Consider the following 24,933-nt stretch of genomic DNA (forward strand, 5'->3'; position numbering starts at 1 on the left):
ACATATATATATAAGATAAGATAAGATAAGATTCCTTTATTGTCCCACATGGGGAAATTTCATTGGTGCAACGCAGGTAGATACAGAGGTAGATACAGAAGAACAGATCACTTATAGGAAGTCTGAAAAACACTTTCAGTAGAAGATCTCCTATAAATAAATAAATATATGTATATATATATATATATATATGTAAGCTATTCCTTTATTGTCCCACATGGGGAAATTTCATTGGTGCAACGCAGGAAGATACAGAGGTAGACACAGAAGAACAGATCACTTATAGGAAGTCTGAAAAACACTTTCAGTAGACGATCTCCTATAAATAAATAAAAACTCCCATAGACAATAAATAAATAAATACATAAATACCATTGCATGTGATCACGACAGTAATTGCACATGAATATGTGTCACGACAGCACATGGATTGCACATGAATTTCACAGTAATTGCACATGAATTGCACATGAATTCCAACAGCAATTGCACATATGATAGAATTGCACATTGTTAAGTCAGTATTGCGAGTGTTCAGGACTAACAGTGTTTGTTATAAAGTCTGACAGCAGCAGGAAGGAAAGACCTGCGAAACCTTTCCTTCACACAGCGAGGGTGGATCAGTCTCTCACTGAAGCTGCTCTCCAGAGTGGACAGAGTGTCCTGCAGGGGGTGACACTCATGGTCCAGCATAGATGTGAATCTAGCCAGGACCCTCCTGTCCCCCACCTCCTGCACCGAGTCCAGAGCGCAGCCCAGGACGGAGCTGGACTTCTTGATGACTCTGTCCAGCCTCTTCCTCTCCCTCTCTGTGATGCTGCTGCTCCAGCAGGCCACACCGTACAGGAGCTGATGCCACCACAGAGTCATAGAAGGTCTTCAGGGGTGGCCCTGTCACTCCAAAAGACCTGAGTCTCCTCAGGAGGTAGAGCCGACTCTGGCTCTTCCTGTACAGTGCGTCTGTGTTATGAGTCCAGTCCAGTTTGTGGTTCAGATGAACACCCAGGTACTTGTATGAGTCCACTCTCTCAATGTCCCGTCCCTGGATGTTCACTGGTGAGGGGGCAGTGGGGTGGCGTCTGCGGAAATCCACCACCATCTCCTTGGTCTTCCCCGCGTTGATGAGGAGGTGGTTCCGCTGACACCAGTGCACAAAGTCCTGCTCCAGTCCTCTGTACTCCGCATCATCGTCGTCCGTGATGAGTCTGATGATGGCAGAGTCATCAGAGAACTTCTGCAGGACACAGCTGTCCGTATCGTGTCTGAAGTCTGCAGTGTAAAGGGTGAAGAGAAAGGGCGCAAGGACAGTGCCCTAAAACCGTGTCAATACAATAGAAAGGTTTGCGAAAGTAAGTGTATTGTAACATCTGGATTTAGGTGTGTGTGTGTGTTCGTGCGTGTGCACGTGTGTGTGCACGTGTGTGTGTGTTGCAGTTTTAAATTAATATGTGGGACAATCGGAGATTAGAGCAAGAGCAAGGTGTTGTGGGGACATGAGGCTTATCTGGCTGACTGGAAACAGCACATTCCAAACTTGACTAAAAACAATTAAACTGAAACTAATATTATCCGATAAAATAAGAGTGTTAGCCTCAGAGAAGAGAGGAACATTGGCATACATCATAGCCTCAACAGATTAACTTTTTATTGAACTGCTGCAAGAACCATACAATGTGTTGTATTTGTGGACAGATATAAAAAAAAATACCTACAAGCTGAACAAAAAATGGCTTTGATAAAATAACATTGAAATACAAGATGTTGTACAGTAAGTTGTTTTTGCATAATAAAACAATGCATGCTGAATACACACTACATTTCTGACTGCTTGAGCATATTTTTCATCTGGCACAACTGCATATCAGCTTGAAGGCTTCATAGATTCTATATTTCTGATCAACTTGTTGATGCCTGACAAACCTGTGCTTGTTGAAGTATCAGGCCTTAGACTGTCCATGTATGTGTCACTGCCTTTGTCTACACAATGGAAAACAGTTTTTTCATCTGGCTCCAGATTCATATTCAGATCCTACACAGTATATCTAGGATGGTATTCAGTCAACCATGGCCAGTTTGTTGTTTGCTCAAGCAAAGGTAGAGCAGCTATACATGGAGAAGAACAAGCATGGTGCTGCAGACTGGAAGAAACAGAGTGCTAAAAGTGGGATCATCTTTGTAAGTCTTCCCTTTGAGTGTTTCTTGGTTAGTCTGATCTGAGGTGGGGGGACTCTGGGCTGCAGGCACAGAAGTAGGGCTGAGGGTGGTGCGACTGGCACACATCTCATAGAGGTTTCCTGAAAACTCTGTCTTCCTTGAGTCTTTTCTTAGAGACTCCCACACTGCTGCTGCCTCTCCAGGACACCCAGTAAGGGCGGCATTGGCACAGTCATGAAATTCATTCCAGGACCTTTGAAGGTACAGTTAAACGTTAATGTTAGGATTCCATAAACTTAATTTATCTATTTACTAATCTTTATATTACTGATTGGCAAACATTTCATTTCAAGTAGTTAGACACAAGATGCCTTATAGTTTGTTTGTTTTTTACATTAAAGCTAATACTGTTTAACATTTAAAATGAGTGAAATTATTTGTTTTAGGCAAGGGAATATTATAAACTTAATTAAAAACATACTACATACAAATTGGCTGCACATACCTGCATATTGCATCAATGTCTTGTGTATTCTGGTCAGGTTGATTTTCCACCAAACTGTCTCCAAGTCTCAATAAACATTGCGCAAAACTCTTATAGATTGAGCCACAGGAAGGAGGTATCGCAGCTCCAAAACTCAAGGTGACCAAACCTAAGAAGAAAGGAGGTTACATTGATTTTTATGTAATGTTCTTTTTGTTTCTTTGCTTAGGATTTAATGTATGCCTGTTATGGTGTGTTGATTCGTCCATGACAGCTGTAGAGTTGACATAGAAATAAAAGCATCAAACTGAACTAAATCCCTCATTCCTCTGGGAAAGCTTTATGCATGATTTCGGAGCTGGGATATAGAGATTTACTCCCATCCAACCACATGAGTATTAGTGAGACCAGGTGCTGTTGAATCGTATTGTTCCCCGGGTTGGAAACATAGATTACATAAAACAGTCACTCTTACGTCATACTGAAGTTATAGAATATAAAATATTATATTCTATAACTTCAGTATGACAGTATGAGTAATACTTCAGCCAGTATTCATCTGTGATCCCAATTCCATGTTTTTGGTGAAACAGTATAGCAGGCAAACATATACATGCATTTGTACTTAATATATTAGTGTTAATTTGTTTTCACATTGAACATAAAAAGGAATTTCTCGAATTGATCACTGCAAGACAAAATATAAAATCCTGTTTTAGCAGCATTTATATAACTCTTACTGTGGTAATAATATAATAATATAGTACATATATTAGTAGTATTTAATAATAATAGAGAAATCCTTACAGAGAAAAGGTGCAAGAGTCAACAGCATCTTTGAGGTGATCTGTTGAGACTTCATCTTTGACGCTGGAGTGTCCTCTTGAGATGAGTCCCACCTCTGGACTGGAAGGCCAGAAAGTAGACCCTACAGTTTGAAAATCCCAAGTTTTTCCTCATTTGTTTTGAAGATTGCCTGGGCACTAAAGTGCACCATTGCTCAGGACTGTCCAGCTAGATTAACAGAGTAAAGGTCTGATGATGCCCTGATGCTGCATGTGTACATGCATGTGTGTTAGGGAGGGCGTGCTGTGTGCAGCTGACCAATGACAGCATCACAGGAGCACACTGGATTAGTGTGTTCTCATTTCCGCTGTACTTACAACATTTGAAAGAGAAATCAATCATTAGTCATGTTTACTGCACACCCAGTACCTTTTGTTGATAGACTGATATTAATGGTCACACCTTCAATCAAATAAAACGTGCTACATGTAGAGCATTCTTTATAATTTGTTTAGTGACAGATGGGTAATGTCCCAGTGGGAGCTGGTTTGGGCCCATGAGAATAGTTTTTGTACGATGTTGAAATAATGTTGTGATTTTTTAAACTTCAAACCAAGCTTGTACAAATGATTCAGGCGTGAGCAGCTGTCTTACAATATCACTTGTGTTTTTCTGAGCCTCCAAATCTCTGTCCACCAGATGGCTCACATAATGTGCATACAAGAGGAACCTATTGTTAATCTGTGGCTTAAAGCAACCATTAAATACAAAATAATCTGTCTGAATCCTATGAATCAATATCATCAAAGATACTCGCGCTCACCAACATTTGAGGATGGGCTGTATGTGCAGACAGTGGTGGAAGCAATAAAACGATCGAGCGCCAGTGGTGAATGGGAGTGTGTAGAGATCATGAGGGAAGAGCCAGACCCCAACCACAACCTGTGTGAAGCTCTGCAGAGAAATAAGATGTAGATTTTTTTAAATAATGTGCAGTTTAAAAAACAATAATAGGTTCTGTCACACGGGTTGTTTTTCTCTCTACTTTTCATTAATTGAGTAAAAGTTTCAGATTTAAAGCAGGAATGAAGAGTTCCACATTAGCCATGTAATTGCTCTCAAAGGATGGGAAAATATGACAGCATAAGTAAATGCTGCTGTGACATAGAGAAAAGAGGGTGGTGGCTGCAGACAGTTGGATTGACAGCTCTGGATTAAGTATTATGTAACAGCCACCTGATTAGATACGGTCAATGTCTTTCATTCATTTATCTGTTTCACTTGGCCCGAAATAATCTCGTGATAAAGGGCACATTAAATTAATGTATTTTGAGAATTTTCCTAGTAAAAGGCACACATTACACTAAATTATATATTCTAAACAACTATGTAGGCCAGACAGACATATGAAGGATAGTTCCCATGGGCTTTAGGGACCCTGCAACACCCCAGGGAAATGTAGTAGTATATCGATGTCATGGCAAAAACTTAAATTTGTTCTATCATGGCTCATGAGGACAAGGCTTGATTATTTGAAATGTATATTATGCAAGTATATACAAACATTTTAGATGTTTTAATGCTAAAATCTGAAAATAAACTGAATTATAATGTCACCATAACAAAATTGTTAACTTTAAACCATTTTACATAAGAGGTTTTCAGTTCATTTCAGTCTAAAAAGTTTAACAACCGATAATGACAAAAAATAAAAATGGTTCTATACACCTAAACAGAAATTACATTATTGATAAGAAAAACATTTCCATCTCATGAGCTCAGGGCATTCTACTACACACATTGATGTAATAATTAGTATTCAATTCATTTCAGATTTATAGAATATTCACTATTCCTTTAATTTTCTATTGAAACTGAAAACATCATACAAGTCAGCTTAGACTCTAGACATTTCACAGAACCACACAAAAAATAGCAAGTCATAATGTCTGGACAGATTTTTTTTTTAAGCTGTCAGTTCAGTAGATAAGTTAATGTTACTTTTTGTATAACACATCTTATGTTATTTTAATGTATATGGCCAGCCTGACAAACTAAAACATTTACATGTATTAAATGTTCCTTTTTATTTGATACGTGATTTATCCCAAATGGTAGATTTCACTGCAAAATGGCTGGTTTATTGGATGTGCTCTGGTGTTAAACACCATGGCACTGAACCCAACACTATTCATAGCCCCTTTATCATAATAAAAACACTGCTCACATTTTGATACAAAATAGGGTTGTCTAGGACTTCAAAATTACTGGTCTCGTCTTGATGTGAGTTTATATGTCACGCTCCATCTGCAGGCATCAGAAAACACACTCTAGACTTTCTTCCGGGAACTGGAGCTCCCGGAGCTGTTTACAACGGCGGGGCTGCCGAAGCCCACGAGGAGCCGGTCCCTCTCCCGAACCTCCTCCTGTAACTTTGCCTCCGTCACCCGCAGCTGCCGGATAGTCGCTTTCATCTCCTTCATCTTGACTTCCATCAGTGCGATGATGTCCCGTTGTTCGTTCAATTTACGCAGCAGCTCCGAGGATGTAGTCCCGGTGGTCAGAGAATAGGAGTGGTCCAAGGGGCTGCTGGTCACACTCACGTAGTGCACTGTGGGTTGGACGACTATTGCCTTTGGTTCTGTCTTTAATTCATCGATAGGTGCTGTGTAACAAGTGCCCTCTGTTTGAGCGGGAAGTCTCGCTGTGCCCAAATACTCGCCGTTCTGACCAATCTGGACAACAGTGATCTCTTCGTTGTTGGCCTCACCACCGACACTTCCCTCTGGTCCGTCTGGTACACTCAGATTACTAATAACAATCCCAGAGGTGGCGGCAGAGGCAGGAGATGGCACAGGAGATGGCACAGGAGATGGCACTGGAGCTGGCAAAGGAGCTGGCGCAGGGGTAGACACCTTCTTGCCTCTACCCCGCCTGTTCCTCCGCTCATTCACGCCTCTCAGGGGAAACAACGACGGCACTCGTATGGTGTAGGTCTTTCTCCCTCCTGCAAAGTGCACGCTGCACACCCGGTGTCCTGTGGTGGGCTGAAAAGTACTGAAACAGCCGCTGACCCCGGCTCTGGAGATGTTCCTCAGCCACTGCTCTCTGAGCGCGGCGTCTTTAGGAAACGTGTAGAAGCGCAGCTCCCGGTCCCGGTGCGAGTTGTTGTAGCAGCCAGGCACACAGCACGTGAACCCGGGCATATTCACGTCCACTCTGAAAACATAGGTATTGTGTTGAGTTCAAAAAAAAGTGTCCACATTTGTTTCTTAACTATACATTTATATCAACCTTAGCGGCCTACAAGCGGAACTACACGTCCCAAAACACCAACGGCTTTGCGTTCATGCCCTACTAATCGTGGTGCTTTTTCGCTCAATTTACTGGATTTAATTCAAAACATAAATATTATCTGCGCTACATACGACGTGTGAATCTTAATTTTCGCAGGAAAAAGTCTAGTTTTGTTGTCCTCGCTGCACCGTCCTCCTCTTGGAACTAAAAATCCCACAATGCATTGCGCGCCCTTATCCAAATATTTGTTAGCTAGCTCCCCCTGCTGGCAAAGTAGTGGTCAATTCCACAAAACTAAAAACTTTGACTAAGTAATAATATACAATTACATTAATAATGATGATGATAATAAAAGAAAAAAATCAAAAGACAAATAGTATAGCGAAATCAATACCCAGAAGCGTGCAGAGTAATGGTTTATTATTTTACTTTTTACGTGAAATAGACCGATTGCTCCTACAATAGTGTGCTTTTGATTTTACTTTAATGCACTGATCACAGTATCCTTTATTGTTTTGGTGGTCCCCCACGTTTTAGTGATTTGTTGTAGTAGGTCCTGCTGAAGTTACCATAGGCAACGGCAGGGCAGAGACGAGTCCAGCGTTGTGGATGATCCACGTTACTAGAGGAGGTAGGGGGCTAATATAACGCTTTCTGTTGCTTTAAAATAGTGTGGTGACATTGTAATAGTTCATAGATACCTCGGAACAATTTCGTTTAGAAACTATACTGTACTCTGACTATTGAATATCGGTGTCTCTTGTTCCGGGTGTCAACCAGCTAATGTTAGCTGATGGAAATGCTAGTTGGCTAACAGCTAAACATGCTTAGAAATCTCTCTGAGCTCAAAAATCTCCCGTGTCGTTTATATAAAAACACTTTATGATTTGGCCTTTTCCTTCGCATTGAAAATAAATGTATTGTATGGTAAAGTTTACTCCTATTAGCACTTACTAGTCTACATACAAAGCTAGCTTTGTCAAGTGTCTAAACAATGTCGAGCTTGTCCGTTTTCTAGCAAGTGTCTTTTCCTGGTTGTCAATAGGCTCCTTTTGTATATCTATGCCACGTTTTAAAAACATTGCTAGCAACATGCCTTCTCTGTAGTACACATACCAAACCTTACAGTGTTCTAAACGTAATGGTGTGTTTACAAACTAGAAAAATATATTATGTTATGATTACATATAGTGTAATGTATACTACAAGACCCTATGGTTCATTGTGTTTAGCTTAATTTTTAGGTGGCGTTATAAATTATTTATTACTAACTTTACAATCATTTGTTTTGTGCAGGTTTTGTTGAGAATATCCAGAGAAGTAGCAATTGGCTCAATACAGGACAATGATGATCAGCATTAGACTTCCCTAAAGTGCCACCATGCTGCCAGGTGTTGGTGTTTTTGGCACTGGGACCACAGCCAGAGTGCTAGTCCCATTGTTAAAATCTGAGGGGTTTGAGGTCCATGCTCTCTGGGGGCGAAGTGAAGAGGAAGCCAGCTGTTTAGCAAAAGAGCTTGACATTCCATTTCACACAAGTCGATCTGATGATGTTTTGCTGCATCAAGACGTTGACCTTGTTTGTATCTATATTCCACCATCAATGACGAGGCAGATTGCCGTTAAAGCACTAGGTAAGAGGTCAAACATATCCACTGCCCTGTGTTGTCATTATTTTAATGTTTCTTTGAACACCGTATAAAAATATGTTTTGCCTAAACACAATACTACTATCTGTACATTCAATACACTGTAGGTGCAACAGGATTCCTGCATGATTACTTCAGTTTCCTGTTTTAGTTTGCAACTTCCTGAGTTTCCCTGTTAAAAGCTGATGTGTATCACCTCTTTGAAGGGTTCTCAACTATGTGTTTAAAACTAAGATTTACCCCTATGATATGATAAATCAGTTTGGATATTTCTTCCATGGGAATCTTTGCACCGCTTAATAACTGGGTGGGGGGGGAAACAAAAACATATCTAAATAACTAAACAACATATCAATGTTTTACAAAATGTTGAACATGTTAATACGTTTAGCATTAGCTTATTTTGAATTTTAAATTTACTTGGATGTATTTTGTTTTCTGCAGGTATTGGAAAAAATGTGGTCTGTGAGAAAGCTGCGACTGCTGTGGACTCATTCAAGATGGTGGCTGCTGCCCGTTATTATCCTCAGCTGCTCAGCATAATGGGGAATTCGCTGCGTTTCCTGCCAACTTTTGTTGCAATGCAAAATCTGCTGGTTGAGGGATATGTCGGTGAGGTGCAGGTGTGTGACGTCCGAGTGTATGGACCCAGCCTTTTGGACGAGTCGTATGGCTGGACATGTGAAGAGCTAATGGGAGGAGGGGGTCTACACACAATCGGGTCAACCATAATTGATATTTTAAGTTTTTTAACTGGGACCAGAGCCCATCGTGTGCATGGCCTTCTGAGGACTTTTGTGCAACAGAACAATTCTATTAGAGGTATTCGTCGAGTCACCAGTGATGACTTTTGCTTTTTCCAAATGTTGATGAGTGGAAAAGGCTCCAGTCCGAGTGGAGTATGTTGCACTGTAACTTTAAATTTTAATATGCCAGGGTCATTTGTGCATGAGGTCATGGTTGTTGGCTCGGCTGGGAGGTTAGTTGCAAGAGGAACAGAGCTTTACGGTCAACGAAATGGAAGTAAAAACGAGGAGCTTTTGCTTGGAGACAATGGATGGAGTGGGCCTGAGGTGAAAGCGATGTCATTGCCTCAGATCCAGGGATTGAGCTCAATGGTGAAGGCCTTGAGACAGTCTTTTCAGGCCCATGACCGCAGGTCGTGGGCTTGTGAACCTGTAGCCATGGCACCAACATTTGAGGATGGGCTGTATGTGCAGACAGTGGTGGAAGCAATAAAACGATCGAGCGCCAGTGGTGAATGGGAGTGTGTAGAGATCATGAGGGAAGAGCCAGACCCCAACCACAACCTGTGTGAAGCTCTGCAGAGAAATAAGATGTAGATTACTACTTCAGCGTCAATTACACTGGCCATGGCCTTAGAATGTAGTTTTGTTTTAAATCGGGTGCCTAGCAAAGATGGTTTACACATAAATACTGCATCTCTTACTTTTGTGATTATAAAGGTTTACATGTGGGAGCTAGTTTACTATCAGATAATTGATTACACTACATTTGTAAAAATGCCTAAATTTTCTTGTCATAAAAATCCATTTAACAGTTCTGAAATAAAATTTTAGATAGCTGGTTGTATGAATGTGAAGAATATAGATTTATTTTATTTTTTTCTAACGAAAAGAAAAATAAGTAAAGGGCCAATTTACATATCTTTGCCTTCTTTGGGTTTACTTGGGCTGTGTGTGTATATATATGTATATATGTGTATATATATATATATATGTATGTATGTATATATATATATATATATATATATAATAGTGAGATAATTGGTAATGGTTTCAAATTCTATGTGTCTTAATTTATATTTCATGTTATTTATGTTTTTAAGCTATTTTATGGACTAAACCTTCTTGAAAGAAAAGTACAGTCACTGGATTGTACCTGCTAATGTGTTCTAATGTGCTCACATACAAAGTTAAGCAGTTTGCGTTCCCTGTAATCACTCATTGTATCTAAACTGTAAACTGGTAAATACTTCTGCTTTCTGCTACAGATTTTGCCGGTGTTGCAGATGTAATTAGATGGTTCTGGATCTGTCTTCTACAGTTTGCGCACTTAATTCATTCGCAGTACACTTCTGCACGGTGCTTGTAAATTATCTTGAAAGTAAATTTTACACATGCATATATTTGTTTGCACTGATACACATTTTAATAAAAGTGCAGTGTAAAACTGCTAAAATTATTAGTGTATTCATTTGTCATGGTGAAAATAAATGTCCATTGATTTGATGCAAGCTTGAGCAAGTGGTGCTGTTTTATGTTGTAATTGAAATTATTAAGTTGTGTAAACATTATTTCAACAAATACACTTGACTAGAATTGGACACACCATTATATTTATTACATTACCATACCACATACAAGTTTTTATTTGTTATATGTATTGCTATGTTATAGCAATCCATCAGAAATCTGCGCAAATCATCACCAAATCACACCATATGGCTCAACATGCCTGTAGTCAAAGAAAAGACGACTATTTAACAGAATACAGACACAGAAAAAATTGAGGTTTTAGTGGTAGGATATGTCGGTGTAATCCCTCATTCGTCCAGGCGTGTTCCATAGTAGAAAAAGCTTCAGTTGTAGTCATCTGGACTCAGTTTGAAAAAATAGACGTTTCGACTCTCATCCAAGAGTCATTGTCAATAACAGAATTTAGGTCGAGAACTCCGATATTAATACTGTTCTGTGGTAAGACCCGCCCATTGGGAGGAGCCTTCCTGAAGTAGAAAGAGTTGTTTGTTTCAACAGAAACTCCCCCTTGTATCTACCGAGCTAGCCTATTCAGAATCTTAATGGGCTATTAGAAACCTCTTTGTCTTTGTGAGACCCTGGCTCAACCACCCTGAGTACCTGATTAGCATCTGAATGTCCTTTACCTTTCCATGGGTTCAGAATCCCATTATAAATAACAGGAAGATGACTCCTCTTTCAAACCAGGGAGAAAAGATGGTTTGAAAGAGGAGTCAAGGAAGCTATTTTTGTTAAAAAAGAAAGACCTTCTTTAAACAGAAATGGAGGGCTTAGGTTTCATCTTCCTGTTATTTATAATGGGATTCTGAACCCATGGAAAGGTAAAGGACATTCAGATGCTAATCAGGTACTCAGGGTGGTTGAGCCAGGGTCTCACAAAGACAAAGAGGTTTCTAATAGCCCATTAAGATTCTGAATAGGCTAGCTCGGTAGATACAAGGGGGAGTTTCTGTTGAAACAAACAACTCTTTCTACTTCAGGAAGGCTCCTCCCAATGGGCGGGTCTTACCACAGAACAGTATTAATATCGGAGTTCTCGACCTAAATTCTGTTATTGACAATGACTCTTGGATGAGAGTCGAAACGTCTATTTTTTCAAACTGAGTCCAGATGACTACAACTGAAGTTTTAGTGGTAGTGAATTTTAAACGTGCAGTAAAAGCTATGGTCATTTCGACGGTGCCATAGTTTGGACACTCATGATTGGGATGTTGTTCATTTTGTATTAATCTCCCTCCTGGAATTATGATGAACAATGGTCTACTATTCTACCAAATATGCACCAGAAGACCGTGACTGAACAAAACCCTATGTTTTCAGCCCTATGTTCCCCGAGACCTGGGTTAGGGTTTGGTTAGGGGGATATATGCTGCAATATTTTATGCTGAAAAAACATACATTTATGCACAATTATTGAGGATGTGGAGCCTGAACCAGTAGCCTATTCTAGTATTAGCGTAGTTCCCCCGTTCTTAGAGAATGGGGAACATAGGTATCGGGGAATATAGGTATCGGGGAATATAGGTACGCGCCCGACATTCGCCTCCGCAACTAGAGCGGGAGCTTCCTCTGAGTGTGCTCCGCCTGCAGTAGCTCGACGCGGGGAGCTGCGCGCTGAAGTGCCGCTTGGTGCGCCAGTTAGGGACCGACTCTGAAGTACCGTTTGTTTAAAAATGTGTTGTCTTAAAAAATATCCAACGTATTTATATTTAAAAAAAAAAAAAATATTGAGCATGAATCCAAGTTGCTAATAGTAGATGCAATAGTCCTTTTGGGCTGAAAAATTAACCCTTTGTAGATTTTTAAAGAATGTTTTTGTTTTGTCAAAAAACAAGGATTATTTTCAATAGCTCCTAAATCAGCTAGCCTAGATAGTAAACGCTAAGTGATTATAATAGTTTGAGTCTCGAGGTATCACGCACATCTTTTACTTTTTCAAATTAACCCTTTATAGATTTTTAAATAATTTTTTTTTCGTCAAAAATCAAGGATTCTTTTCAATAGCTCCTAAGTCAGCTGACCTAGAAAGTCAAACCCAAGTTATTATAGTAGTTGTGGTCTCCAGGTATCACGCACACCTTTTACTTTTTCAATTTAACCCTTTATAGATTTTTAAGGAATATTTTTCGTCAAAAATCAAGGATTATTTTAGCAGTTAGCAAACACCGTAGAGTTGCTCAACTGACTGATAAACGGTCAAGGAAACGGCCTGTGCTACTGGACCCTGGACCACAGAATGTCAGCAGAGCTTTGAGGCCTTAAAAGCCAAGCTCACCACGGCCCCGGTACTTTGCCTACGCTGACTTCTCCCTCCCATTCATTCTGGAGGTTGGTGCAAGTCATGCTGGATTGGGGGCAGTGCTCTCCCAGGACCAGGAAGGGAAGGTGCGACCTGTTGCGTACGCCAGTCGAGGCCTGCGCCCGACTGAGCGCAACATGTCCAACTACAGCTCCATGAAGCTAGAGTTGTTGGCCCTTAAGTGGGCCCTGACTGAGAAATTCAGGGAGTAACTGCTAGGACACAAATGCGTGATCTATATGGACAACAATCCCCTGAGTCATCCCTCCTCAGACACACTGGGAGCTGTTGAGCAGCGCTGGGCCACCCAGTTGGCCTCTTTTGATTTTGAATTAAAATATCGTTCAGGTAAGTGTAACCAAAATGCTGACACTTTGTCTCGCCAGCCTGGCACTTCCTTACAGGAAGTGGCACCGGGAACTTGGGGCACATGTCTGCCTGGGCAGTTAAAACAAGCCCTACAAGGAACGGTTACACAGGCAACACAGTCCCTTGTGACTTTTCTACCGCAAGTTGCCCCTGCTGACCTCCGCGAGCTTCAGCAGTCTGACCCCGCCATACAGGAGATCCTGACCTTTTGGAAACAAAATCGACAGCCCACTCTTGAAGAGCGACGAGCCCTCTCTTCGACTGCCCTCTTAGTGCTGGCCCAGTGGGACCGCCTGGTAGAGTTAGAGGGGTTGCTGTATCGGCAGGTGTTTCGTCCTGACGGTGGTGGGGCTGTGTATCAACTCCTTCTGCCTAAAGCCTTGGTCCAGAATGTCCTCACCCAGGTCCATCAGGAGCATGGACATCAAGGAATAGAGAGGACTCTGGCCTTGCTGTGTTCCCGGTGCTATTGGCCAGGTATGTCACGGGAGGTAGCCCAATGGTGCCAGGCTTGCGAGAGATATCAGCATGCAAAGGACAACCAATCGGTTCCTCACGCCTTTATGGGCCATTTACTGGCTTCACAGCCAAACGAGATCCTTGCTATCGACTTTACCCTGTTAGAGCAGACCTCCACTGGTCTGGAAAACGTGCTGGTCATGACTGACGTTTTTAGCAAATGCACACTTGTAGTTCCAACCCGCAACAAGCACGCTTCCACTGTGGCGCAAGTCCTGGTCACAGAGTGGTTTGCAAAGTTTGGTGTGCCGGCACGCAAATGTCGTGGCTACGATAGGGATATGATGTTTAGGTGGATGTCTTCCACATGAATTCCAATTTATGGGTTAAATGAATAATTATTGACTGTATTAGTTTCCAACAACGCCACCCTGGATTGGTGCCAGGGACACATACACAAGTAAGGCAAGCGCAAATTCTTTGATTGAGTGGACCAGGAGACTCAGATATAGGAAAACAGTTCACAATTTATTAAATCTAAAGACAGAGAGACAGATCAAAACAGCAGCCCAGATTGTCCCTTAAGGCACTTAGCCCGATTACCCTACCAGGAGGTGGCGCTGGTCCTTAGCAGCAGGCCTGGGACCCGGTACAGTCCCACAGTCCAGCTGGGTGCCAGAGCCGACACTCAAAAACTCCAAACGTTGATATGTTACAGTCTGTCAATGTAGAATGGGGCCGGTGCGAACGTGCCCAAACCCACCAAGGGCACTTGGAGGGAAGTTCTGGGTTTGGGGTCGGAGGAGAGACCCGCGGGGTTACCAATCCTATAAGGTACAATAGTTTGGGAAATTAACTCTCAGATGGATGTCCAGAACCGTGCGCAACAAGCGAGGGAGAGAGGAAAAGAGATACATACCGGTGCTCAAATCTGTGCACTATGCGCGCCGTGGCTGGGAGGAATCCCGGCGCACAAAGCCTGCACGTAACGTCACGCACGGGGCGTTAAACCTGGGGAGCGTGCGGCACGAGTCATGCAGCAAGGTTTGAGCAGGGTTTGGTGAGCGCACGATGCGCAAACCAACCTGATTAACACGCTGGTGTGATCGCTGGCTTTAAGCCTAAACTTTGGGGTGTTTTTGGAGCGATCAGACCTAATTCTCCGGTCCTCGTGCCGCTTGCACTGCTCCCAGGTGGCGGGTGACGTCAGAGGCGAGAAGGGCCAGCGCAGGTGAGGAAGCCTCCTTTTAAAGGCCCAGGTCACAGGCCATAGGCTGTCAGGGGTTATGAGGGCCTACTGCCACACATACACTCGGACCAGGGACGAAACTTTGAGAGCACTCTCATCCAGCAGTTGTGTAAGCTGTATGAGATTACAAAGTCTCAGATATTGAACTATTGGCTATTGGCATGAGGCCATATTATCTGCCCCGGGAGTTCTCGCATGTGATTTTGATTGTAGTCTGTGGCCCCGTTTGCCAATGCTGAATATGCTTGTGAAGCACTGCTCTCCTGCACTTGTAGGCTGCAAACACAGCATCCACAGGCTCTCTTCCTCATCTCTGGTGACTTTAACCACGCTTCTCCCTCTTCTGTTCTACCAACATACACCCAGTATGTCACCTGCCCCACCAGAAACAATAGAACATTGGTTTGTTTTTTGCCAACACCAAAGAGGCTTATTCTTCTTCCCCCCTCCCTCCCCTGGGCAGCTTGGACCACAACCTTGTACATCTGAGGCCTGTGTATGAACCCATCATGCGCAGGCAGCCTGTGGTGTCCCGTGTGGTGAGGATGTGGTCTGCTGAGAGCGAGGAGGCTCTGAGGGACTGCTTCAGCACCACTGTCTGGACTGAGCTTTACGGCCATGGGGAGGACATCAACACCATCACAGAGTGCATCACGGACTACATCAACTTCTGTTTTGAGAACATTGTTCCCTCCCGGACGGTGCGGTGTTTTCCAAACAACAAGCCATGGATTACCCATGAACTGAAGGCTCTGCTGAAGGAGAAGAAGAGAGCCTTCAGGTCAGGGAACAAGGAGGAGCTGAGGACTGTGCAGATAAAGCTGAGGAGGAAGATCAGGCAGGCTGAAGCCGGCTACAAGAGGAGGATGGAGGAGCAGCTGCAGCAGAAGAACATTCAGGGAGTGTGGAGAAGCCTGAAAACCATCTCGGGCTTCAAAATCCCCCCTGCCCAGACAGAGGGGGATCTACAGTGGGTGAATGATTTAAATGCTCACTTCTTGAGATTTGATTGGTCACCCGCCCCTCCCCCTGCACAGCTGCATGCTCCCTCTTCCACAGCTGGACAATGCCCTGCATCCGTTCCTCTTCATTTCTCCGCCCCGGACCATCAGCTCCCCACTTCGCCTTGACTCACCCATCCCCCCAGCACACAGTCCCCCTGCCAACCACTGACTGTCACAACAGCACAGGTGAGGAGTGAGCTGAAGAGGATTAAAGTGAGGAAGGCAGCAGGACCTGACGGCATCAGCCCCAGGCTCCTTAAGTCCTGCGCAGATGAACTGTGTGGAGTTATGGAGCATGTCTTCAACATGAGCCTGAAGCTGAGGGTGGTACCACAGGTCTGGAAGACCTCCTGTCTGGTACCTGTGCCCAAGACACCGCGCGCCAAAGACCTCAACAGCTTCAGGCCGGTGGCTCTCACGTCCCATCTGATGAAGACACTGGAGCGGCTGGTCCTGGACCACCTCCGCTCTACCGTGAGCTCAGTCATGGACCCGCTGCAGTTTGCATACCGGCCTGGCATTGGAGTGGAGGACGCCATCATCTCCCTACTGCACCGCTCTCTCTCTCACCTGGAAAAGCCTGGCAGTTCTGTGAGGATCCTGTTCTTCGATCTTTCCAGCCCCTTCAACACCATCAGCTCCTGAGGGACAAGCTGGAGACTGCTGGTGTGGAGTATGACCTGGCAGAGTGGATCCTGGACTACCTCACGGACCAACCCCAGTTTGTGAGAGCACGGGACTGTGTGTCTGACACTCGGACCTGCAGTGTGGGGGCGCCCCAGGGCACTGTCCTCGCGCCCTTTCTCTTCACCCTTTACACTGCAGACTTCAGACACGACACTGCAGAAGTTCTCTGATGACTCTGCCATCATCGGACTCATCACGGACGACGATGATGCAGAGTACAGGGGACTGGCGCAGTACTTTGTGGACTGGTGTCAGCGGAACCACCTCCTCATCAACGCGGGGAAGACCAAGGAGATGGTGGTGGATTTCCACAGACGCCACCCTACTGCCCCCTTACCAGTGAACATCCAGGGAAGGGACATTGAGAGAGTGGACTCATACAAGTACCTGGGTGTTCATCTGAACCACAAACTGGACTGGACTCATAACACAGACGCACTGTACAGGAAGAGCCAGAGTCGGCTCTACCTCCTGAGGAGACTCAGGTCTTTTGGAGTGACAGGGCCACTCCTGAAGACCTTCTACGACTCTGTGGTGGCATCAGCCCTCCTGTACGGTGTGGCCTGCTGGAGCAGCAGCATCGCAGAGAGGGAGAGGAGGAGGCTGGACAAAGTCATCAAGAAGTCCAGCTCCGTCCTGGGCTGCGCTCTGGACTCGGTGCAGGAGGTGGGGGACAGAAGGGTCCTGGCTGGATTCACATCTATGCTTGACCATGAGTGCCACCCCCTGCAGTCCGCTCTGGAGAGCAGCTTCAGTGAGAGACTGATCCACCCTCGCTGTGTGAAGGAAAGGTTTCGCAGGTCTTTCCTTCCTGCTGCTATCAGACTTTATAACAAACACTGTTAGTCCTGAACACTCGCAATACTGACTTAACAATGTGCAATTCCGTCATATGTGCAATATGTGCCGTCGTGACACATATTCATGTGCAATTACTGTCGTGATCACATGCAATGGTATTTATGTATTTATTTATTTTTATCTTTATTATTTTTCCCCTCCATCCCTTGTTGGGTAATGGGAGGTTTTGTCTATGGGAGTTTTTGTTTATAAGAGATCTTCTACTGAAAGTGTTTTTCAAACTTCCTATAAGTGATCTGTTCTTTTCTTCTGTATCTACCTCTGTATCTATCTGCGTTGCATCAATGAAATTTCCCCATGTGGGACAATAAAGGAATATCTTATCTTGTCTTATCTTACTCCGTACCACCCAGCAGGAAATGGGCAGTGTGAGCGGTTCAATCGAACACTTCACAATATGTTGCGTGCTCTTCCTGCATCCCGTAAGAGGGACTGGAGTGGTTGCTTACCCCAGGTGCTCTACGCATATAACACCACTCCCCACCAGTCCACTGGTGAGTCTCCATTCTTCCTGATGTTTGGGCAAGAACCACGTCTGCCTATTGATTTCTTGTTGGGTAGGGTGCAAGACCCCATGGGGGGGGAAGTGTGCATGAGTGGGTGTTACGACCACCTGGCTCAACGGCAGCCAAACAAAGAGGGGAGTCCACACAGCACTCACAATAATTAATAGTATATTTTTATTATAAATAATCAGGCCCTGACAAAATAAACTAATGTATCTGTGTAGATGGCAACTAACTAAGTGTAGTGTGATATATATCGTTGCAATGAAAATGTGCAAAAATAAACAGAAATAAAACTGTGCTGCCACACAGTACAGCAACCAGTCTTGGGGCGCGGCGAGAGAGAGAGACTGCTCCCACCAGCCTCCCTTATATCCAGGCTGGCGCCACTCAAGCCAAACGATCCTAAGGTGTGTTAGGAGGGACCTACAGTGGAGAGAATCATCTGGCAACCAGGAGAGGGTGCTGACTCCCACTGCCCAGGGAACTGACACCCCTACAGAACCCCTAGGTTCATAACAGTGGGTGAAAAGAGCACCAGACGCGTCTTCAGGTGGCTTTCAACGGGGCAAGAGAAAGATTGCGTCTGGCGGCCTCACGCAGAAAGGCAAATCATGACCAACGGGTCAGAGATGTGCCATTTAAGGAAGGCCAGCTGGTGCTACTTTGCGATTACAGAGCTAGGGGTTGTCGGAAGACCCAAGACCTGTGGGGTCCTCAACCTATGTTGTCCTGCAAGCCCCAAGGGAAGATGGTGTGGTGTACACGGTGGCTCCTGTGGATCAACATACCAAGGTAAAAAGGGTCCACCGATCCCTGTTGAAGGCCCTGCTTTGCAGTGACTCCCCTGCCACTGTCCCTGGTGTGAATCCTCCGGATGCACCTGTAGCACCAATCGTAGAAGATGAACAGTGCTCAGCTGGCAGACTATTTAAGCGCGCCCTCCTCATCCGCCTCTCGTTTCGCCCACACGCTCTTCCGGGCCTTGGTTGTTGGCCACTCCGTCCTCCATTACAGGTAATGACAATCCCGCGGCTTCGATTCATTCATTTCACAAATTCATGAATTAAATTCTTCCGGTAGTGCCGCTGCAGTGCCACAGGCACCCATAATCCAGTCCGGGGCTCTGGCAAATCACCTAGCAGGTAATGAACTCCCAATTCTCCTCAGTCATTCAGTTTCAACGCCCCAGATACACCGGTCAAGTACACCCGTTTGGCATTTAACGCCTTGTCCATGACCACGCGCCGCAGATTGCGGCGAAGGCGCTGTTGTGCGGCAACAGCTGGCCAAGGTTGCGTGCGCTGGTCCACTCAGTTTGGATGCAGCCTGTGGTGTGATCCCATTGAGCAGCTAAGGAAGTATTGTGTGCTACTCCGTCCAAACTACTATAATCACTTAGCATTTACTATCTAGGTTTGCTAACTTAGGAGCTATTGAAAATAATCTTTGATTTTTGACGAAAAATATTCCTTAAACATCTACAAAGGGTTAATTTGAAAAAGTAAAAGGTGTGCGTTGTACCTGGAGACTCAAACTATTATAATCACTTAGCGTTTACTATCTAGGCTAGCTGACTTAGGAGCTATTGATAAGAATCCTTGATTTTTGACGAAAAATATTCCTTAAAAATCTATAAAGGGTTAAATTGAAAAAGTAAAAGGTGTGCGTGATACCTGGAGACTTAAACTACTATAATCACTTGGGTTTGACTTTCTAGGTTTGCTGACTTAGGAACTATTGAAAAGAATCCTTGTTTTTTGACGAAAAATATTCCTTAAAAATCTACAAAGGGTTAATTTTTTAGCCCAAAAGGACTATGACATCTAGGATTAGCAACTTGGATTCATGCTCAATGTTGTTGTTGTTTTTTATAAATATGTTTATATTTTTTAAGATAACAAACGGTACTTTAGAGACGGTCCCTAACTGGCGCACCAAGCGGCACTTCAGCGCGCAGCTCCCTGTGTCGAGCTACTGCAGGCGGAGCACACTCAGAGGAAGCTCCCGCTCTAGTTGCGGAGGCGTATATCCAACGTCCAACGTGAAACTAATTTCACCGCGGTACGCGACCGAACAAAACTACCTCGAAAGCCTGGAAGTCAAATCCCAGGGAAACGTGACGTGTCTGTGTTTGAGAGGCTAAAGATGGCGGACAGCAGCTCTGTGGCAGAAAGGAGATGCGGCTCAGTTTCTTCCATCAGCATGGACACAATATCATCTCTGACAGAACTGGAGGATTTAGAAAATGTTTTCCAACAGCTTTGTTCTGAAGAGGTTTGTGATTTTATGATACATTCGCAGTGTAGTTTGCACTTCCGGGAGACAGCTACTTCGACAGCTTCCATATACAATGAGGAATGACACTGGAGAGAAATAAACAAATATCTTTGCTACATTAGTACATACAGTCCAGCTCATGTGCGATTTGTTCTGATACAGAAAGAAGTGGAAACTGAACTGGACAGACTGGTGGCCCAAGAAAGCACCATTCACACAAAGATGCTGGCTTTGCAGAGAATGGGGTAATCATACCAATATTTTTGCTTTATTGCATAAGATTTACTTGCTTAATGGATACAGTCAGTCATTGTAATCTTCCTTTCTATGTAGGCCTAAACTCCAGCTAATAGAGGGAGATGCCAGTCAACTGTCAGGCATGATAACTTTTACCTGCAGCTTGGCTGAAAATGTCAGCCGCAAAGTGAGACAGCTCGATCTGGCAAAAGTGCGTTTATTATATTTTGGACCATATGCAAATACATTAAAATACAGTTGGTGTAATTTTCTTTCATCAACTTATATCATTATAGACACGGCTGTATAATGTTATCCAACGAGCCGATGACATCCTGGACTTGAAGTTTTGTACAGATGGTGTTCAAACAGCCCTCCGCAATGAAGATTATGAACAGGCTGCAGCTCACATTCACCGATACCTTTCTCTAGACCAATCTGTAATTGAATTGAGTCGACAAGGAGAAGAAAGTATGAAGCTCTGAGTCATGGTGCATACATTTTTACTTGTAAATATATTAAATGTTTACTTTGTATTTGCTCAGGTAGTTCAGTGGATGCCAGTCTGGTTTTGCTCCAAGAGGCAGAGCAAAAACTGAAAGTCATTGTTTCTGAAAAACTGGATGAAGCTGTTGCTGCAGTTGATTTAGCACAGGTGGAAAGATTCTTCAAAATCTTCCCCCTGTTAGGCCTTCATCAGCAGGGGCTTGCACGATTTGGACAATATCTCTGCACTCAGGTTTGTATAAAATAATAGATTATGCATTTAATGTTTTTGAACATATATTGTTGAGATTATAACAATTTAAAATGTAATTTTAAGTGCAACTTTTCATACACTACAGCTTGCTGCTAAAGCCGAAGAGAACCTGATTTTAGCTACAGGAGGAGAAGTGGGTGACAAGAGGGCACCACTTATATTTGCAGACACACTAACACTTTTACTTGAAGGTAAAATTGAAATACTTCTTACACACATTTATTTCTAGTCCCTGAGGATAGTAAAAAATAAGGTTTGTGTATTTTATAGGCATTGCACGCATAATTGAGACTCACCAGCCAATAGTGGAAACCTATTATGGCCCAGGGCATCTCTATGCATTGATAAGACACCTACAGGAGGAGTGTGACAAACAAGCTCAGAAAATAGTTGACAAGTTTATTAAACAAAGAGGATATCACAACAAGGTATGAATTTTATCATGGAATATTACTTTATTATAAGACTTTATTACCTGCTTATTCTTTAATTTTTGTCATAGTTTCAGATAGTTCAAAATAGCATGTTGAAGACCCTTCCAGGGGAACGGACTGAGCCCAGGTTTGTAAAGTGGCTTTCTTCTCTCATGTTGCCTCTCTTTGGAGAAAAATAAACTTTTTTTTTTTTTTTACCTCATCAGGGAGCTGGATCCAGTGCTCACAGAAGTAACAATTATGAATTCGAGGTCTGAGCTTTATCTAAGGTTCTTGCGGCGTCGTATACTTGCAGACTTTGAAGTTGGAGATATACAGAGCATCACAAAGGGTATCATATCATACAGTTTTTTAAATTCATATCAGTAATGTATGTTTTAGACCATATACTCAAACTATTATTTATAGATATTTTTTTATTTGGTAAATGAAATGTAAATATTTATTTTCTTTTTCAGAGCATCAGCAGAATGTGGAGAAGCTCCTTAAACACTGCCAGCTGAGTAGAACAATGCAAGAGCTAATTGGCTACTACATACCGATGGAAGAGTATTACATGAGAGAATCCGTAAACAAGGTATTTTTATTGGTTGAATGACATGTTATTTTGCCAAATGGCTTACAAATTAAGAAGGATTTTTAATGTGCACAGGCTGTTACCATGGATTCATATGAGAAAGGCCAGATGACATCCAGCATGGTGGATGACTGTTTTTACATTGTGAAAAAGTGCATTAGTAGAGCCTTGTCCAGCTCAAGTATCGACTGCTTGTGCGCCATGATCAACCATGCTAACTCGGTGCTAGAATCGGACTTCAGGTGCTAAATTTGTAGCTACATTTAGGCTAACCTATTAGTAACTGCATCATGTTTTTAAATTACATCTGTTTCTCTCTTTTACAGGGAAGTATTGTACAATAAGTTGCGACAAGGTTTTCCAGCGACGACCCTTCAGGACATCCAGCGTGGTGTCAGTAGTGCTGTCAGTCTGATGCAAAGCAGCTTACAGCAGGGAAAATTCAACACTCTGGGCATAGAGAGCACTGAAAATGCGAAGGCTGCGTTTTTGGTAAGATGTGCTGCAAATAAGTGTCTACTAACAAAATCAAGCATGTCCATATTACTAGTGGCCCTTTTCACATGTATTTTCACTCTTTTTCCTCAGGTGACTTTGAATAATGTTGAAGTGTGTAGTGAGAATATTTCTACTTTAAAAAGGAACCTCGAGGTAGTTTTGGTGGGATGGTTCATTCATTATTCTTTTCACTGTAATTCAACATCTTTCTTTCTTCTTGCAGAATGACTGTGCTAAGTTGTTTACACAGAGCACTAGTTCTGTTGAACAGCCCAAAATTGAAAGTTGTTTGTCAGACCTTGTCAACACTTCCACCAAGTTTAAAGATCTTTTACAGGTTACATTTATTGTTAAACATGTATTTTCTGCTTAATTACATTAACAAACATGCTTACAAATGCCCTTTTTGAAACAAAGACACTAAAGTTAACATTATTTTATAGGAGGGTCTGACAGAGTTGAACACAACTGCTATAAAACCTCAGGTCAAACCGTGGATCAGCAGCTTTTTGTCTATTTCACACAATATTGAAGAGGTAATATTTACAGAAATATGTCTTACAAAAGGTGTCCAGTCAAAGCTAAAATGTCAAACTAATGCCACAGGATGAGTTTAATGATTATGAAGCCAATGATCCCTGGGTGCAGCAACTTATTGTCAACTTGGAACAGCTCATGTGTGAGTTTAAGGTACTTTAATACTGTTTGCCATAACTACTATAAACTACAGAGTATAAACTGTATTTTTGTTAAATGTTTTCACTATATACCTCTTCCACCAGGTGGCCCTCTCACCAGTTATCTATGACACTCTGACCAGCCTAATGACCAGCTTAATATCCATTGAACTGGAGAAGACTGTCCTCAAGTGCTCATTTAGTCGGGTAAGAGACGTGGTCACTCCACAAGATGGCAGCAGAAACCAGGTGCTGCTGCAAATCCAATATTGTTGAGAAGACACTTTAGGAACTTCATTGATTCAACACAAGATGTGCATTACCATATGTGAAAATAAGCCAAAATACTTTATCTTGTAGCTTGGAGGTTTGCAGTTTGACAAAGAGCTCCGGTCTCTTGTGGCTTACCTCACAACTGTGACGACTTGGACCATCAGGGATAAGTTTGCCCGCCTTACTCAGATGGCCACCATTCTCAACTTGGAGCGGGTAAATTTTATTGTTAAACATTCAGTCAAGACAAAGCACTTTGGTAATAGTATTTTTGCTAACTTCAAACACTTCAAACACTTTAGGTAACTGAGATCTTGGACTACTGGGGTCCAAACTCTGGCCCTCTGACATGGAGACTGACCCCCGCTGAGGTGCGACAGGTACTAGCTCTTCGGATAGACTTCAGAAGTGAAGACATCAAGAGGCTGCGCTTATAACTGATAAACTCATGCAGCCACTGGTTTGAATACACTATACAGGAAACTTCGCTGAATGGAGTTATAATTTTAACTGCAAACATGTGTGAATGCATTTTGATTTACAGACTGCATATGTTGTCATCCGAGTCAAGAATTTACTTTGTAAAACATAAAATTGATGAATTTATGTGGGTAATTAAGATCTCTAATTATGTCATTCTGTGAATAAGTCTTTTAACCTGTAACTGGCTGTGAGAAATGAGGACACTTTGGCACTAAGGAGTGGAGCTGTGTGGCTGTCAGCGAAACAGCGCAGTAATGAACTTCATTCCCATTAAACTGACAGAAACGGGTCAGACAGCTGATCCAGCAGAGTCATTCAATATACGAATAGCTCCTTGTCTATGACGATGGAACACTTTTAACCTAATAAATTGAGAGCTGTGGTGCAGTGCTGCTGATCCCTGCCATCCACTGGATTTTATGAAGTGCTGTCTTATTGCAATAAAACCTATTGTTCATACTCTGTACAGTTTTCCTCTCTATGAATACAAAGTTATCAATGCGATGAAGCATGAAATGTTTTCCACTTTCATAATTGTAACCCCATTTCCCTGTTTAACCCAACCTATTTCTGTACACACATATACACACGGGTTACACGTTTTACAGACCATGCTAGATGTGGAAAGCCT

At 43.0% G+C, this 24,933-nt stretch overlaps 4 protein-coding genes across 5 annotated transcripts; 2 read left to right on the top strand and 2 right to left on the bottom strand.

Annotated features, from left to right (window-relative positions):
* Positions 1 to 2,002: 2,002 nt before the first annotated feature.
* Positions 2,003 to 3,722, bottom strand: nrn1lb (neuritin 1-like b). The gene is made up of 3 exons (XM_072465148.1): positions 3,446 to 3,722; positions 2,660 to 2,807; positions 2,003 to 2,407 (listed from the first exon to the last, which is right to left on the bottom strand). The coding sequence occupies exons 1-3, from the start codon at positions 3,498 to 3,500 to the stop codon at positions 2,104 to 2,106; spliced, it is 507 nt and encodes a 168-aa protein (XP_072321249.1). The 5' UTR covers positions 3,501 to 3,722; the 3' UTR covers positions 2,003 to 2,103.
* Positions 3,723 to 5,251: 1,529 nt separating this feature from the next.
* thap11 (THAP domain containing 11) lies at positions 5,252 to 6,968 on the bottom strand. Its single transcript, XM_072464748.1, has one exon. It carries the CDS (start codon positions 6,628 to 6,630, stop codon positions 5,755 to 5,757), a length of 876 nt encoding a protein of 291 aa, XP_072320849.1. The 5' UTR covers positions 6,631 to 6,968; the 3' UTR covers positions 5,252 to 5,754.
* Positions 6,969 to 7,253: 285 nt separating this feature from the next.
* On the top strand, positions 7,254 to 9,881 carry gfod2 (glucose-fructose oxidoreductase domain containing 2). 2 transcript variants are annotated; one of them, XM_072464746.1, is made up of 3 exons: positions 7,254 to 7,352; positions 8,018 to 8,355; positions 8,815 to 9,881. In XM_072464746.1, exons 2-3 carry the CDS (start codon positions 8,103 to 8,105, stop codon positions 9,711 to 9,713), a joined length of 1,152 nt encoding a protein of 383 aa, XP_072320847.1. In that variant the 5' UTR covers positions 7,254 to 7,352; positions 8,018 to 8,102; the 3' UTR covers positions 9,714 to 9,881. The 2 variants fall into 2 exon arrangements, with proteins under 2 accessions (XP_072320847.1, XP_072320848.1); XM_072464747.1 differs by having other exon boundaries at positions 7,304 to 7,352; positions 8,029 to 8,355.
* Positions 9,882 to 20,150: 10,269 nt separating this feature from the next.
* Positions 20,151 to 24,764, top strand: cog4 (component of oligomeric golgi complex 4). The gene is made up of 19 exons (XM_072465706.1): positions 20,151 to 20,360; positions 20,526 to 20,608; positions 20,697 to 20,811; positions 20,897 to 21,071; positions 21,146 to 21,339; positions 21,446 to 21,551; positions 21,631 to 21,788; positions 21,863 to 21,921; positions 22,001 to 22,125; positions 22,253 to 22,371; positions 22,447 to 22,613; positions 22,698 to 22,863; positions 22,960 to 23,022; positions 23,093 to 23,206; positions 23,313 to 23,405; positions 23,476 to 23,559; positions 23,652 to 23,753; positions 23,907 to 24,035; positions 24,122 to 24,764. The coding sequence occupies exons 1-19, from the start codon at positions 20,232 to 20,234 to the stop codon at positions 24,254 to 24,256; spliced, it is 2,316 nt and encodes a 771-aa protein (XP_072321807.1). The 5' UTR covers positions 20,151 to 20,231; the 3' UTR covers positions 24,257 to 24,764.
* The last annotated feature ends 169 nt before the right edge of the window (positions 24,765 to 24,933 follow it).

This window comes from Eucyclogobius newberryi, unplaced genomic scaffold (genome assembly GCF_026437365.1).
Source record: "Eucyclogobius newberryi isolate DKJ021-1_F unplaced genomic scaffold, fEucNew1.0.hap1 SCAF_5, whole genome shotgun sequence".
Taxonomy (NCBI): Eukaryota; Metazoa; Chordata; class Actinopteri; order Gobiiformes; family Gobiidae; genus Eucyclogobius; species Eucyclogobius newberryi.

Coding starts and splice junctions, on each gene's coding strand:
- cog4 (XM_072465706.1), top strand. CDS start 20,232: ATGGCGGACAGCAGCTCTGTGGCAGAAAGGAGATGCGGCTCAGTTTCT. Junction 22,614..22,697: donor GTGCTAGAATCGGACTTCAG/GTGCTAAATTTG, acceptor TCTCTTTTACAG/GGAAGTATTGTACAATAAGT. Junction 23,207..23,312: donor AGTTTAAAGATCTTTTACAG/GTTACATTTATT, acceptor ATTATTTTATAG/GAGGGTCTGACAGAGTTGAA.
- nrn1lb (XM_072465148.1), bottom strand. CDS start 3,500: ATGAAGTCTCAACAGATCACCTCAAAGATGCTGTTGACTCTTGCACCT. Junction 2,808..3,445: donor GACTCTTGCACCTTTTCTCT/GTAAGGATTTCT, acceptor CTTTCTTCTTAG/GTTTGGTCACCTTGAGTTTT. Junction 2,408..2,659: donor GACATTGATGCAATATGCAG/GTATGTGCAGCC, acceptor GTACCTTCAAAG/GTCCTGGAATGAATTTCATG.
- gfod2 (XM_072464746.1), top strand. CDS start 8,103: ATGCTGCCAGGTGTTGGTGTTTTTGGCACTGGGACCACAGCCAGAGTG. Junction 8,356..8,814: donor GATTGCCGTTAAAGCACTAG/GTAAGAGGTCAA, acceptor TGTTTTCTGCAG/GTATTGGAAAAAATGTGGTC.
- thap11 (XM_072464748.1), bottom strand. CDS start 6,630: ATGCCCGGGTTCACGTGCTGTGTGCCTGGCTGCTACAACAACTCGCAC.